Source organism: Chelonia mydas, chromosome 1, assembly GCF_015237465.2.
Source record: "Chelonia mydas isolate rCheMyd1 chromosome 1, rCheMyd1.pri.v2, whole genome shotgun sequence".
Classification (NCBI taxonomy): Eukaryota; Metazoa; Chordata; order Testudines; family Cheloniidae; genus Chelonia; species Chelonia mydas.
The window spans coordinates 234,106,593-234,122,912 of record NC_057849.1 but is presented as its reverse complement, the minus strand read 5'-3'; the positions used below and the strand labels follow the sequence as shown (position 1 = coordinate 234,122,912).

Genomic DNA, 16,320 nt, shown 5'->3' with positions numbered 1-16,320 from the left:
AGGGCCAGAGCTCAAGAAAGATGGGTCCTTGAACCAAGGGGATTGCAGTCTCTGGGAATGGAAGATTGATACGGACCTTGAACAAAGATCGTAGCTTGTTAAGTTAGGTCCTAGCCATTAGAAAGTGTATTTTTACTTTTGTTTGTTTATAACCCTTTCTAACTTTATTCCTTCTACTTGGTATCACTTACTCTCTGTCCTTTTGTCAATAAACTTGTTTTATTTTTACAATAAATCAACTTAATGTGGTGTTTGAAGGGAAGGGTGTATTTACCCCCGTTAAATTAATAAGCTTTTATATCTTTACAGGACAGGAATGGACACTTCAGGGCAAACAATTTTGGGTAAATTCAGGACTGAGAGCATGTTAAGTAGTAACCAAGGCTGGTGGAAGCCAGGGTGGGGCTGTTGTGCTGTAGGCAGGCTCCTGGAGTCAGAGATGCCGATGCAGGGATGTATAGCACACAGACACTCAGGGTGTGACCTGCATGCTTGTCTGCTGGTGCACAGGATGTGAGCCACAGCATCAGAGCATTTAAGGCACCCAGGATTACAAGACAAGCAGTGACACAACCCCTCACTGGTCGAGACTGAAACCCAGAACATGACATCCTCAACCCCAAAATCTGAAATAGAGACCAAACTTACCTGAAAGGAATGATTACTGAGATGAGTTTGCTCTGATGAATCAATCATTAGATAAGGGAAGAGGTGGATGTATTCTCTGAAATATGCAGCTATTAGTACAAAGCATAAACACCCAAAGAATTGTAGACAGATGCAAAGGGAGCATGTGTATGCAGAGTAGTTGTTTCCCACACAAATGTTCAGAACTTTATGTAGGGAGGTCTAATAAAAATGAATAGAACATGAATACTTTAGACTGAGAGCTAAGAACAGGTCTTCACTGAAAAAGGAAGGGATACAAGGGTTACTGATGCCCATGTCAAAAGAAATGAAACTGAAGCCATTGTGAGGGCTGGCATCAGAAGAAGTAAAAGAAGTGTGATTTGTTCATAGAAGTTCTACAGGTTTATTGAGATCTTCTTTGCTGTCTTCTTTAGAGTCAGACTGAGAGACACCCATCTTTTATATTAGTCAAACATGGGAAAGGCTCTCTAAGAAGAAAGACTACAGCTGATTTTCCAGGCCAGTTAGTGATGGAAAATGTCAGAAACCACAGACTTTTGTGTTGATCTCATGGCAGGCATGTCCCATTAATTCGAAGGACAAGGTGCCTGCTGCCATAACTGACACATCAATGTGCCATCATACTATATGGACTGTCTGGATAAGAGACCTGCATGACTTGTGAATATGCTGCACAGCTTAGTCAAACATCAAGGAAGGCCTCAAATTCTTAGAAGCCTCAACACATGAGAACTCACTGTGTAACCCGCACACCTCTTGGGTGTGTTATTCTGTCCCATCTAGTGGCACCAAGACCACATAGAGCAGTGGTGGGCAACCGTCAGGGTAAATCACTGGCGGGCCGCGAGACAGTTTCTTTACATTGATGATCTGCAGGCACGGCCGCCCGCAGCTTCCAGTGGCCGCAGTTCGCCATTCCTGGTGCAGGTCGCAAGGATGTGCTGGCTGCTGCTTTCCACAGCTCCCATTGGCCGGGAATGGCGAACGGGGGCCACTGGGAGCTGCGAGCAGACATGCCTGCGGATGGTCAATGTAAACAAACTGTTTCCCGGCCTGCCAGCAGATTACCCTGACAGGCCGCGTGCAACCCATGGGCCACAGGTTGCCCACCACTGACTTAGAGAGATTAATGAGTCTGCTCTACAGCCTTAGCTAAGGGCCATATCCAGGGCCATCCTTAGGCATACGCAGCATACACGGCTGCATAGGGCACCTGAAAATTTGGGGCATCCCTGGGTCTTAGTGTCCACCCTTCCACCTCTTCCTATGTCTGTTCTGACCCTTCCTGCAGGCTCCCACCACAGCTGGCTGCTGCAGCCTGATGAGTCTTCCTCCAGAGGGGATCTCGTACTTAAAAGTGAACAAGCCTTCCAGCCTGTCAAACCTATTAGCACAACACTGAAACTGTTAAAGAGCCATTCAAGTGGTAATGAAGCCATTTAACTGGCATTTGCCAACCCCCAGGTATATACTGTCAGTTTCTAAATTTACTGACAAAAACAGTTGTGCATTACTGTCATATTAACTCAGAACATGTTAGTCTACAGGACCTCAGTTTAAAATTTGCTTTAAAAATATTTCATTAGTGTGTTGCTGACGATTATAAAATCATATGTCTAAAAAATCCTTGCATAGATTTTTCGATGCAGAGTCTGAGTATTCATCTTTAGCCTTAACTGCTTGGATCTTCAGACATATAGTTTTTGAAATAAATCTTCAAAAGACCACCCTTATCTAAAATACAAATGCAAGCCTGGGCTGCCGCCAGGCACAGGAACACCAGTTTAATAATACTGCAGAGGGCCCCATTAAATCCTAAGGACGGCCCTGGGCATACGGCTTTTAGCGCATGCAGTAGAGGCTCATGCACTAAACTCCAGAGATCTCAGGTTCAATCCCACCCATCAATGACCGTGCTCTGTCAGTGTTATAACTGCACTAGAGTTGCCACCTTTTTAATGGCTGGTAACTGGACCCCCATTGCCCCACCCCTGTCTCTCACTGGATCATCTCCATGCCCCACTTCCCCTTCCAGCTGGGCTCCCTCTGCTCTGGGGCTGGGATGAGAGCTGCTGCAGCCTGACAAGGAACCTGCCTGCAGGTAGACAGCCGCCCTAGATGAGCAGGAGCTGACGCAGGTTAATGATCCTGAACTTCCCCGCACCCCACAGTAACTGGACTTTTGGTGTCTGGTCAGTACACCGGACACTGCCAATTCCCCTTTTCGACCAGACTTTCTAGTAAAAAACCGGGCACCTGGCAACCCTACACTGCACTTGAAGAAGAAGTTTTATCAAAGGCCTCTTGTACGTTGGAGTTCCCAGGATGAAACTCAGGCCATAGTGCTGGTAAAGCCAAGGAAGAAAAAGGGACAGTTGGGGAAGATCTACTGAGTGGAGCTTTGATAATTGAGCCTTGAAATTCACTCATGTTTGGTGAAATGAACCTAATTAAATCAGTATCTCAGGGTATCTACTTGGGTCTTAAAGGCTTGGAACCCACATATACAAAAACTACCAACCTGTTCCCATATTTACTGCACTTTACAATGCTTCTTCAAAGGCAGATTCAAATGATAGCAAGAAGGGGACTGAGCCAACCTCTTCTTCCTTTTATTTTTAATACTTCTATCAAGGAGCCTGTGATGTGGTATACAAACCCCACACTGCGACAGAAGGGGTTAAAGGACAATACTGGGCCCAGCTAGCCCCGTCCCTCCAACCCTGCTGAGCATGCTCCAACTGGAGACAGGGTAGAAAAAGGAGCAATCCAGCTCACAAGGCTGAGAGTTGCACAGACCTACCCTGCAGGCCGCTGCCAAAAGGGGCTAGAGACACCTCCTTGAAATACCTGAGCCCAGTTGGTGCTGGCAGTTTGGTTTCCTTTTTATTTTTTCTTATCTGGGGTCAGAAGCGGAGGTAGCAGTGCTAGGAAGCAACCCAGAGAGGGTAACTCAGAGGGTCCACCTCCAACCCCGGGGTCAATGCTGCCGACTCTCCCAGGGCCCTGGGTCAGAGCCCAGTGGAGTGTGCAGGCCTGGGCTCCCCTATCACTACCCCACAACCGAGTGGATGCTAACCACTAGGCCACCCAGCCTACCAAGGACCCTACTATAGAGCCCAAAGCCTCCATATATAAGGTATGAGCCTTTGGGATCCAAGCCTTTAGAGGAATGACTCAGAAATAAAAATCTACAGAACAAAGAGCCTAGTTAGAAAGGTTGGAATAATTTAGAGCTGAGTGAGGTTCAGATCCAACACATGGACCTATCCCACAGAAAGTGCTGATTGAGATATAATTGCCTTCTCAATGAGAAGCAAATAAAATCAATGAATGTCAGGCATGATGGACCTGAGAGGTGAACTCAGTGCACAACTGAGCACCTTCTTGCCAAATGCCCTTCAACCAGCTATTTAAGAAATAAACCAACTGGTCTGTAATGGTAATGAATATGCAGGTTATACAAAAAGTGTATCAATCAGTTACAGTCTCAGGTATATCAACCCGCAACAGAGTGGCAAGACTCCAATGAGAAACAACCACTGAGATGGAACCTGAGCAAACAACTTTGAGATGGAACTGGAAACACTGCCAATGCACCTTCAGCAACAATTCATCTGAGGACAAAATCAATATCATAAACAGGCCTATATGATGGCATGGTCCAAAAACAAGTATACTAATGTTAAATATATATGTGTGTGTCAATTGTTATGTTTACTATTAACATCAAACCTAACTAACTAAATGTATATATAAAACATAAACAAGCAGCTAAGACAGCAATGGGGAAGAAGGGCAAATGTTTCCAAATCTCACAATCTGTGGCAACAAAAATGGTACTAAGGGATTTGGGGGCTCTGAGTCCTTTTATTGCCAACCAGGCAGAGCTGTGTGGAGGAATATAAGCAATCCCAACAGCCACTACTTTCTAGATCACTCCAAGCTTTTGGAATTAACAGTATGCATGTCTCAAGAGTGGCAAACTGCAGAATCAGAAATGTAAGCTTGAGGCATTCCTGTTTTGGTTGCATTCAGGATCCCAGCACCAGGAATAGGGATCTATCAGAACTGAAGCTTTGTTCATAGTGCTCCTTTTTAAGTTCTGTATTTATAATACACTGAGAAAGTAACTGGGGAAAATACAAACTATTAGAAGTTTAAATGATAAATTAAAAATTGGTTCTGAGAAGGTGACTGCCTCTTTAAATTGAGTGCACTTTGAAAACTGAGTTTAGAGACAGCAAAAGGACATAGGAAAATCAAGCAGTGCAGAGTTAGAATAAGAGAAAACATAGCTGTGAAAAGGATTACTCAATTTCTCGCTTTTAGATAATGTTGAAGAAAGTAACAGAGTGATTTAGAAAATGATTTTATTACTGGGTGTTTTTTAAACACACAAAAAAAGGGAAAAAATAGAGAAATGAGAGTTAACAAAACCATTAAAAAAGGGGGGAAATTATTAACAGTTGAGAGCCCCTCCAAAGCATAGTCAGTGGAAAAGTCATGTTTCCTTGTAACTATTTCAAATTAGAAACTAATTTGAGTGGAGGAGAAAATGATAAAACTATCAAAACCAACTTTACACTGCAAATAAGCAAGTCAAACATAGATGAGAAGATCCTCAACCTCATTTCACCTAATTTGCACCACAGAACAGTGGGAAATACACCGGATGGCCCAGATCCACAAAGTGATTTAGGCATCACAACAGAGTGTCACAATCCCTAACTTTTATGCACCTAGAATATCAGTGAAACAACAATGTGATGCACAAAGCCTGAATTAAGTGCCTAAGCTCCCTGTGCAATGATTGAGGAGGGATACAGGCATCTTAGAATGTGATCCAGCACATTAGGTGGAAGCTGACTATGCTAGCCAATGGCAGATGCCAGCAAGAGGGGTGTGGCCCGAAGACCTGCCATCTAAGGAGTTAGATGCTTAAGCCTGGGCACTGGGTAGTCACCTACCTTTGCTTGTGATCCACAGCCAGAACCCATCTCCTGAAGTCAGGCAGTTTAGGTGAATAAGCCATTTTTTGCAAGAATGAGTTAGTCACCTGCCTAACTAGACACAAAACAGCAGGAGGAAGAGGAGGTTTCCCCCTTTTAACTTTCAGGCTAGTGCACTCATCTGGTATGTGGGAGACCTGGATTCATTTCTCCCCACCGCTTGAAGAGGAGAGAGGATTTGAATAGCGTCTCCTACTTCACAGGTGGGTGCTCTAACCACTGAGCTATGGGATATTGTGATTGGGACTCTCTCAATCAGTCCTGTTCAAGCTGTTCTACTTTGTATAAATCAGTGTTTCCCAATCGGTGTGCTGTCAAGCCTGAACAGGTGAGCTTCAGAATTTTTTGAAAAAGTACATGTGAGAACAAGGGGAAGAAAGCTGCCTTCTGGCTGGCCATCTGCCTCACTGCCCCTCCTCCTCCAGGGGTGAAGCAACCAATCAGAGCTCAATCTCCCTCTCCTCCCTCCTCCCATCCTGCTTGAGCAACAGCTTGGCTCCTCTGCCCCTTCCCTTCCCTCCTTCAGCTGCCAGCTGGGGGTGGCGGAAAGAGTCCCTGGAGCTGGAGGTGTGCTGTGGCAGAGAAAAGGTTGGGAACCATTGGTATAAATAATTAAATAGTCACTGAGCAAGAGAGAGATAATGAATGACTCTTTAACCTGGTGGTTAGGACACCCACTATGAGGTAGGAAACCCTGGGTACAGTCCTATTGCTCCAGTGACTACTTAATTATTTATTTAGCTATCTCTTCCAGGGCCTAGGTTAAAGGCCATTCTCAGGAGAAGGCAGGTATGGCTGAAGTATATCTGCATTCCAGTAATTCTCAGCTGCCCTTGGGGAGTTGGGCAGCAGAGTGTAATTTAGAACAGTTTTGAGACTCTTATCAGTTACACTGAGAATAAGGACAGACCTCAGCAAGTCTCAGGATCAGGAAGTTGGCAAAATGGCTAACGTTACCTTTCCACTTTTCTCCTCCCTCAGCTACACCAAACATAGCTTGGTCACAGCCGACAATCTGGCGTGGAAGTTGTGAGGTTTAATGAACATAAAATGTGTAAGGATATAATTCATTCAATTTTTTTAAATGAATATTGAAAATTATCCTGATTATGAGTACTGTGTTTATTGTACAGTACACTCACTGTTTTTGCAAGGGCTGAGGTAACATAGTTAACATAATCTTAGCCCCAGAAGGCAGGGAGTAAATCTCAGACAATCTCAGAGAAATAATTGAGCTATATTGATTAAAAATATATCCCAAATTTAAAACAATAAAGACACTTGACCAGAAAGGAGGTATAGCATTTTAAATTTTCTAATTAACTTCTGAATTCTGTTTATATCCAAGTTTTCGCTGCAGTTTTGTATAGGATTTTTTATTTGTAAGTGATTCTTTAACTTTAGGAACTGGTGCAGAGAGTACTATAAACATTGAATTTCTGGTCTGATGAGAGGAGGAGTACAGACAGTATTGTTTTTAGTATCCACTAGCAGTCATCAAAAATGGCATAGCAGTCTAAAAGGCGAGTCAAAGATCTATTGCTATATTACAACTGCAATAATTATGAGATGTTTGGAGTGAGATAACAGCCATTAAGATACATTAATTGAAAAAGTATTACTGTAGTCAGACCAATCTATGTTCTAAGTCCTTAATAATGGGAGATGAGGCCACCATTGTATATTGACCTTAACATAATGATGAGAGCAAGAAAACTCATGTCATAATACTTAGGATTATGGAGAAAATATCTACCTAAATATTATGTGATATACAATAATTCAGCAAACAATTTTGAAAAGCTTATATCCAAAGAGTCTGTGCTGGACTCTAAAATAGCACACGCTGGATGATAGCACATACCCATCTGACATCCTACGTTCCAGAATTCTTGAGGATTATAATTAGAAGAGGTCGCTCTAGTCCCTTTGGGATAAATTCTTGTAATAAAGTTGGCAGTATGCAAAACAAATTCATTAGCTGAAAAGAGAATAAAAAAATTGTAAGACAGGCATTACTAAAAAATACATATAAACAGATCTTGTTTCAAATAAATATTCAGATTATGTGATTTTTAGTCCTGATACAATTAACAGAGTAGTGATGTTCGTATTTCTTTAACATATTTCCCTGCCTATCTAATGTTACCTAAGTATGTGCACTACTTTAAAAAAAGAAGACTAAATTCATAGTTAAAATCCATATAATTTGGTAATAATTAGTGACAGTAACTAAGGATGCAGTAACTAAGTTTCAGTGAAGTCACACAAATGAGGGTCACTCTTGTCAGTTGCCAGCTTGTGCAGATCAAGGAGTGACTGGTTCACATTCTTTTCCAGCTATTTTCTTCTGGAAAATATTTCACTATTTTTGTTGGTGGTGGTTTGTGTTAATGTGTATGTTTTACACTAAAAATAAGCATAATCTTTTAGGGAATGAGGAGGACTGGAAATAACAAATGTGCTATAAAACCATTTACTACTACAAGTGCTCAGTAGGTAAATTCTAGCCCTGGTTGGTATTAGTTAAAAGTTGTGCACTCTTGATTGCTGTCTCATGACCTACATACAATGAATTACTAATTTGGCCCAGTGAAGATGTTTCTATAACACAAAACTCACAACATTTAGTTGATAACCTTGTTCAGTCTTTGGAGAGAGGCCGGCTATTCAATGGGCATGGAGATTGACCTTCTCACTTCTAGAAGTATTCACGTCTTGAACAGGTCTGAAGCACGCTGGCAGGGAGGAGGTAGTTTTACTGTTACCAGTACTATTCCTGTGTTGTAATTAATCAGAGAACTTCAAGTCTTCAGCATCATGAAGCTGACAGCTTAAGGGCATAGCCTGAGTTGCATAAGGGCAGCTTGGCACCACTTTTCCAGTGGTACCAGCTATGACATTATCTGATTAAAATATTACCATATAGATCATTGTTGCAACCGCTGTTACATAATTGCAACAAATCTTGTACAAAATGTTGCATGTAAGATGCCTACAGAATGTTATGATTCACTGAATATGATTATGCTATTTGTGTGCATGTATCATTTTTATATTTGAAGTTATGAGTATTGGCTCTATACCTGTATTTCAGATGTTTGCTCCTGGGGTAACGACCACAAGATAGTTAGCCAGCACATCTTGGAGGGACTATTCAAATTGAGTGGCCCACCAAAAGAACATTTAACTGACAATGGACCATGGGAGATGCCCATCTACACTTAATGGAATTTCCTGCTATGACTAAGCGGAATCAAGCATCACATGTGACTTGCCTGTGTGACTCCAAACACCATCTTGCTACCTGTAATTTTCCAGAGAGCTTTGTTTGAAACAATGAATTCCCTCCACATGGCAGAAGCTATAAAAGGCTCTGGAAACACCTCCATTTTGCCTCTTTCCTGCTCAAACCTCTGGACTTATACTAATGGGAGCATTCTAACCAAGGGACTGAGGGCCTTCCAATGATTTGGAAGCAACCAAAGACTTATCAAGCCAGCAGTTTATTCCATCACTGCTACAAGCCTGAACCAAAAACTTTTCAATTACTGTATGTATTTGATTCCCTAAACCAATTTTAACTCTCACCTTTCTTTCTTTCTTTTTATAAATAAACCTTTAGATTTTAGATACTAAAGGATTGGCATCAGCATGATTTTTGGGTAAGATCTGAGTGTGTGGCTGGTTCTTTGGGATCAGAAGAACCTTTTGTTTGATGGGACCAGTTTTAAAGAACCACTTATCTTTAAATCCAGTGTTTTTGGTGGTGATACAAGGACTGGCATGCCTAAGTAAACTGCTTTTCTGACTTCTTGTTAGCCAGTGTGGTGAAACAGAAGTTTACTTTTGTTGCTTGTTTGGTATATCTTATGGAAGAATAACCACCAGTTTGGGGTGTGTCTGCCCTATGTCTCAGCAGTTTGTCCTGAATTTGGTATTCTCAGTTGTGACTAGGGTGACTAGATGTCCCGATTTTATAGGGACAGTCCCAATATTTGGAGCTTTTTCTTATATAGGTGCCAATTACCCCCCACCCCATCCCAATTTTTCACACTTACTATCTGGTCACCCTAGTTGTGACCCACAAAGGCATGGTTACACCAGCCACTGAAGGATCTGCACTGTGCAGGGGGATTCTCAGGTGGCATAGAATTGCCAGAGAAGCTTCTATGCCAAACTTCTTCCTTGTGAACAGTGATATCGAACTGTCTTAACATTCCCACAGGTCTTTTGGCAGCTGGCTCAAGTTAAAGCGGCCTGAGGTTGCCCTAAATGCTGCTTGGGGACCAGAGTGGTGCAGACCAGGCCAGAATAGTAATTCTACATAATTCAACTTGGCTGTGAGGGCAAACTACATGCTTTGGGGGTTATTCTCCCTTCAGTCTGCACATGCAATTGCCATTAAGGCAAATGGGAGTGCATATACACATCAAAGAATAAAGCCCATTATATGGTAAAAATCTGTTCCATATATGTTCAAGTACAGACTGTAAGATTACTCAGAACTATTTGATACAAACACACCGATAATTCTTTGCAACAAAACATAACATATTCATATGGTTCCTTTACTATGCAATGTTTGTTTTTATGAGACAATGTGAATTAAAAACAATACTGAACAAAATATTTTATTTAGAAAAAATATTTCATTTTGCAAATATTTCATGAAGCAACAAATGCAAATCTGCAACCCTATTGCCAGAGTATTTCTAAAACTGCATTATAAAACAAACCAATAAATTGGAGACTATATGTTTCATAACGTTTATTGACTCTTCTGACAGCTAAGCAATGAACTGTGGCAACATTATAACTTTTATCTGATTAAACCAAAAGAAATTACCTGTCTGTTTGGCAAGTTTTCGTGCTCGAACTTCTCCAAGTGAATTCATTTCATAGAACTTCTGATTAGCTCTTGAATGCTCAAAGCTTTTAAATTTTTCAGCTTTGGTATAAATCACAAGTTCTGAGAGCTCCATGGCCAGTTTTATCTTCTTAGTCTATAAATATAACATGAGATAATTGAAGAATATACATTTTAATATTTTCATGTATTTAATTACTGTTACTGCCAATCCAGAAAATAACTTTCAATGATTTATGCATGAAGATGCTAAAATGAGAAAAGCCACATGAATCTCTAGATGCTCTAGGCCAGAGTAGTCAGTGCATTATATTGTATTTAGTAAATACAAAATACGAGATACATACAAATGATGTATATAAATGTACAGAACTATGAAAAACATTAGTTTACTTACCAAGCACAGAAACAGGGAAATAATAACCCTTTCCCATGTGGCTCTGTGCAGGTGAAACTGCATCTGCCTATCTATAACTTAATGTTCATCCAGCATCCCTCACTGTGGTATCTGAGAACCTTATGAATTTTAAACAAGAAAACTGGAAGTTCGCTGATCATGAGCCTACCCTTCTACCCAAGTTCTATCCAATCGTGTCAGTTATTATCTTGAGGGGGGGTTAACATTTTTATTCTTGTGGGAAACTATGATGAATTGATGGGTCCTGGATTGCCAACCCTAAATGTTCAAAAATCATGAGTCAGGCCCCCAGAAATCATGATATTGGCTTTAAAATCATGAGCTTTTAAAAATAAAATATTTGGAGTTCTTTTTATTTGCGTCTGGCTTTGCTCTTTTTCAGTTCAAATTTTCCAGCATTTCTCTGCAACCAAGAGGATTAGCAACTTAGCTTTCTTTTTTAAAAATGAAAGCTGAGATTGTGATGTATTCACATATCTCCTGGTTTTAAGAAAAAAGCAATTATCATAAGACTCATGATAAAAATCACAAAAGCTGGATCCTATATGTTGTGACTTCTGAGGTCATTCTGATCTTAAAAAAGAAAGGAATTCTATAGACCAATAAAGGTCTATCGCCATCAGTCTCAAGCCTTTCTCTGGTTGCCCGCTAAACTACTCCTCAGTAATGCTGATAGCATAGCATGTTCTGGTCACAGAGAGAGAAGGAAGTTCTTCAGGCAGCACAGATCCAACCCATTAAGACCTTTTAAGAATAGGACCATCACCTTGTACTGGATCCAGTATTCAATGGGGAGTCAACGTGGTGACTGACAATGTGTGCTTGACATTTCTTAGGAGGCATGCTGCTGTTTTCTGAACCAGTTAGAGATTTTCTGAGTTTGTAAACTATGTCAGACTTATAAAACACTGCAATAATTCAGCCTGGAAGTCACAAAATCATGGATAACTATAGCCTAGTCCATAGCTGTGAGTACTGGGTACAGTCTTCTGGTCAGCAGAAGTGGATGAAACCCTTTCTTCTGGCCATCAGTATTTGGGTCTCAAATATCAGCAAGAAATCCATAAAGACCCTAAGGTTACACACTGTTTAGATAATTTGATCAATAGAGGATGACAGTAATACCGCCAGCTAACTCTTTGAAATGCATCTCTTTTCTCATCAGCAGTACCTCTGTCTTGCCAAGTTTCAGTATGATCCAGCTGTGCTTGATCCATGCAATAATTTCACATAGGTGTTAGGTCACAAGGTGATAATAGTATTCTTGGCACCTGATGTAAGGGAGCTATACAATTGTATGCTGTGCTTCAACTGAACCTACAAGACCATTGTTTGTCTCAAATCATTCCTCAGTGATTTTACACAAATGTTCAATAAGAAGGAGAGGACAGTGTCCTTTTCAACTCCTTAAAAGAGAATTTGAGGCAGAGATACAATGGACCATCACCAATCTATGGCCTCAACCTGAGACAAAGGACAGGTGCCATCTCAGTGGGCTGCGTCTTAGCTCCACAGGTTCTCTAAGTTAGTTCAGCAGCATCTCACCTAAACAGAGGTATTATACTCTCATCCAGTAGTGCACTTCCTAATCTGCATGGATACTGGCTCTTCTCTCTTTTCAAGGGAAAAAATTAAACCTTTTGGGGGTAAAGCTATTTTTGATTGATTGGTTGATTTGTACTTTTAGTTGCAAGTCATTGCTTATTTATATGGGGACAGGGAAAGAGGGATGGTGGAAGGAGGTGAGAGTCCTGAATGTCATTCTCATGGTCAATTAAATCACATGCTACACATCAAAACAGGAATACAAATATGGATAATACCAGTCAGTCTGTTGCATGGTTCTGGGAATGTGATAGGTTCCCTTGTTTGAAGGGAAAGAATGGTTACTCACCTTCTCGTAACTGTTGTTCTTCGAGATGTGTTGTTCATGTCCATTCCAATCAGGTATGTGAATGCGTACATGCATGGTAGCCAGAAGATTTTTCCCTAGCAGCATCCGTTGGGTCAGCCTGGGCACCCCCTGGAGTCGCGCTTTCATGGCTCTCAATATAGAGCCCTGCCAACCCGCCAGCCCCAGTTCCTTCTTGCCAGCTACTCTGACAGAGAAATGGGAGGGTGGGTATTGGAATGGACATGAACAACACATCTCGAAGAACAATAGTTACGAGAAGGTGAGTAACCATTTTTTCTTCTTCGAGTGCTTGTTCATGTCCATTCCAATCAGGTGACTCACAAGCCTGAGTTTGGGAGGTGGGGTCAGAGTCTTCCACTGATTGGAGTACTGCTCATCTGAAGGCCGCACCAGGAATGTTGTTGATGAAGCCGGTGCCCTGGTAGAGTGCAAAGTAACTGGGGGTGCGGGCAGGGGCAGCTCTACCAATTTTGCCGCCCCAAGCAGTCGCCACTGAATTGCTGCCGCCGCGACAGTGGCAGAGCTGCCGCCGAATTACCGCCGGCCCCCGGAAAAGCGGCGGAGCTGCCGCTGAATTGCCGCCGCGGGACACGGACTGACACCCCATTCTGATTGCCGCCCCAAGCACCTGCTTGGAAAGCTGGTGCCTGGAGGTGGCCCTGGGTGCAGGAACCCCTGCCAGGTTGTAGCACTCACGAAGGCAGGACATAATCCATGATGAGATGCGTTGTGACGACACAAGCAGACCTTTTGATCTGTCCATCACTGCCACAAATAACTGGACCGATTTTCTGAATGGCTTCGTTTTCTCAATGTAAAAAGCTAGAGCCCTGCAGACATCCAGAAAATGAAATCTCTGCTCCTTGCCAGTGGAGTGCGGCTTAGGGTAGAACACCGGGAGGAAGATGTCCTGGTTGATGGGAAACTGCGACACAACCTTCGGAGGAAAGCAGGGTGAGGCCTGAGCTGAACCTTGTCCTTATAGAACACAGTGTAAGGGGGCTCTGATGGTAGGGCTCTGAGCTCAGACACCCTCCTGGCCAAGGTTATCACTACCAGGAACACCACCTGGCAGCATGTTGCCAACGGTTTAAAGGGGAGTCCCATGAGCCTAGAAAGGACCAGATTGAGGTCCCTTGCAGGGACAGGCTGATGGACATTAGGGTATAGCGTGTCGAGCCCTTTCAAAAATCAGCTGACTATAGGGTTAGCAAACACCGAGCAGCCCCTCGCGCCCAGATAGAAAGCTGATATGGTGGCTAAGTGCACTCTTATTGAAGACAATGAAAGCCCCTTCTGCTCCAGATGGAGGAGATAGTCCAGAATGAGCGACACTGAGGCTAGTGTCAGGCATGAATGCTGCTGTGCTGACCAGACTGAAAATCTCATCCACTTGGCAAGGTAGGTGGCTCTCGTAGAGTGTTTCCTGTTGCCAAAGAGGACTAGTCGAACCTGTTCTGAACAGGAAAGCTCCACTGGGCTCAACCATGGAGCTTCCATACCATGAGGTGAAGCAACACAAGGTTCGGATGTTGAAGATGACTGTGATCTTGCATCAGAAGGTCTGGGAAGAGTGGAAGGGTGTCCGGGGCTTCCACGGACATGTCTAGGAGAGATGTGTACCAGTGCGGACAGAGCCAGGCTGGTGCTATCAATATGACCTGAGCTCGTTCCCTCTAGATCTTGAGGAGTGCCTTGTGAAAGAGCAGTATGGGCATAAAGGCGTAAAGGAGATGGCCTCCCCATGGAAGAAGGAATGCATCCACTCTGGAGCCTGGGCTGTGATTTTGGAAGGAGCAGAACTGCTTGCACTTCCTGTTTTGTCACATGGCAGACAGATCTATCTGGGGAAAGCCCCACCTCTGGAAGACTGAAAATGCGACATCCAGGTGAAGGGACTGCTCGTGGACTTGAAATGACCTGCTGAGGCGGTCCGCCAGCTCATTTTGTACCCCGGGGAGGTATGACGCAAGAAAGGGTATTGAATGTTCCACACGGAAGTCCCATAGGATGAGGGCTTCTTGGCAGAGGGGAGAGGAGCATGCGCCCCCCTGTTTGTTGATATAGAACATTGCTGTTGTATTGTCCATCATAACAGATACACAATGTCTCGTTAAGTGTGCATGAAAGGTCTGGCATGCTAGGCGCACTGCTCTCAGCTCTCTGATGTTGTTGTGAAGAGCCAGGTCTGCATCAGACTAGAGACCATGGGTCCTGCAGGCTCCCAGATGAGCTCCCCAGCCCAAGTCTGATGTGTCCGTCACTAGCAACAGAGATGGCTGCAGAGTGGCAAAGGGGACCCCTGAGCATATCTCCTGAGAGTCAAGCCAACACAGGAGGGAGTCGAGGACCGGGCGAGGCAGGGTCACGATTCTGTCCAAGCTGTCCCAGACTGGGCGATACACTGACGTGAGCCACAACTGAAAAGGTCGAAGTTTGAGTCTGGCATGCTGCACCACGTAGGTACAGGCAGCCATGTGTCCCAGACTCTTCAGGCAGTTTCTTGCTGTGGTGGTGGGAAATTATCTGAGGCCTCGAATGATGTTGGTGAAGGCCTGAAAACTTGCTTCTGGCAGATATGCTCTGGATTGAGTCAAGTCCAGTACTGCCCCTATAACCTCTATCCTCTGTACAGGGGACAGAGTCGGTTTTGCTTCATTTAGAAGTAGATCCAGGCTGTTGAAGGTGGCTGTGATGAATCTGACCTGAGCTTCCACTTGGGACCTGGAGCGGCCTCTGATCAGCCAGTCATCAAGGTACAGAAACACCTGTACCTGGTGCCTGTGCAAGAATGTGGCGACGACTGCCATGCATTTGGGGAAGACTCGAGGTACTGCTCACAGGCCAAATGGAAGGACTGTGAATTGGTAGTGGGTATTGTTCACCACAAACCTGAGGTACCTTCTGCAGGACTGAGTAACTGTGACATGAAAAATGCATCTTTCAAGTCGACGGCGGCATACCAGTCTGCTGGATCCAGAGAGGGGATGATGGAGGCCAAAGAGACCATGTGGAACTTGAGTTTCTTTATGAACTTGTTGAGTTCTCACAGGTCCACGATGGGCTTGAGGCCGCCTTTGGCTTTCAGTATTAGGAAATACTGGGAACAGAAGCCCTTGCCCGTCTGCTCCTGAGGAACCTCTTCCACTGCCCTTAGTGATAGGAGCGAGTGCACCTCCTGTATGAGGAGTTGCTCGTGAGAGAGGTCCCTGAAGAGGGACGGGGAAGGGGAGTGGAAGGGCAGAAGGGCACAGAATTGGATGGAGTATCCCCTCTCTACCATGTAGAGCACCCAGCGGTTCAAAGTGATACGGTACCATGCACAGTAGAAAGAGGATATGACGAATCTGGTGGCCCTTCCTTGACCGCACCTTCAAAAGGCTGGTTTGGTCCCTGAAGGCGGCTTGCATTGTCCTGAGCCCTGGCCAGAGGGTTGACGAAGACTTCTCCTGCT

At 43.6% G+C, this 16,320-nt stretch overlaps 1 protein-coding gene across 1 annotated transcript in view; it reads right to left on the bottom strand.

Moving 5' to 3' along the window:
* Positions 1-16,320, bottom strand: part of PLCZ1 (phospholipase C zeta 1) — a gene marked incomplete at its 5' end in the record, with an annotated part of 112,416 nt that overhangs the window by 33,748 nt on the left and 62,348 nt on the right. The window contains 2 exons of the mRNA XM_007071202.4: positions 7,528-7,644; positions 10,513-10,669. Of these exons, the coding sequence (XP_007071264.2) occupies positions 7,528-7,644; positions 10,513-10,669 (274 nt within the window). The remainder of the gene's footprint in view (positions 1-7,527; positions 7,645-10,512; positions 10,670-16,320) is intronic.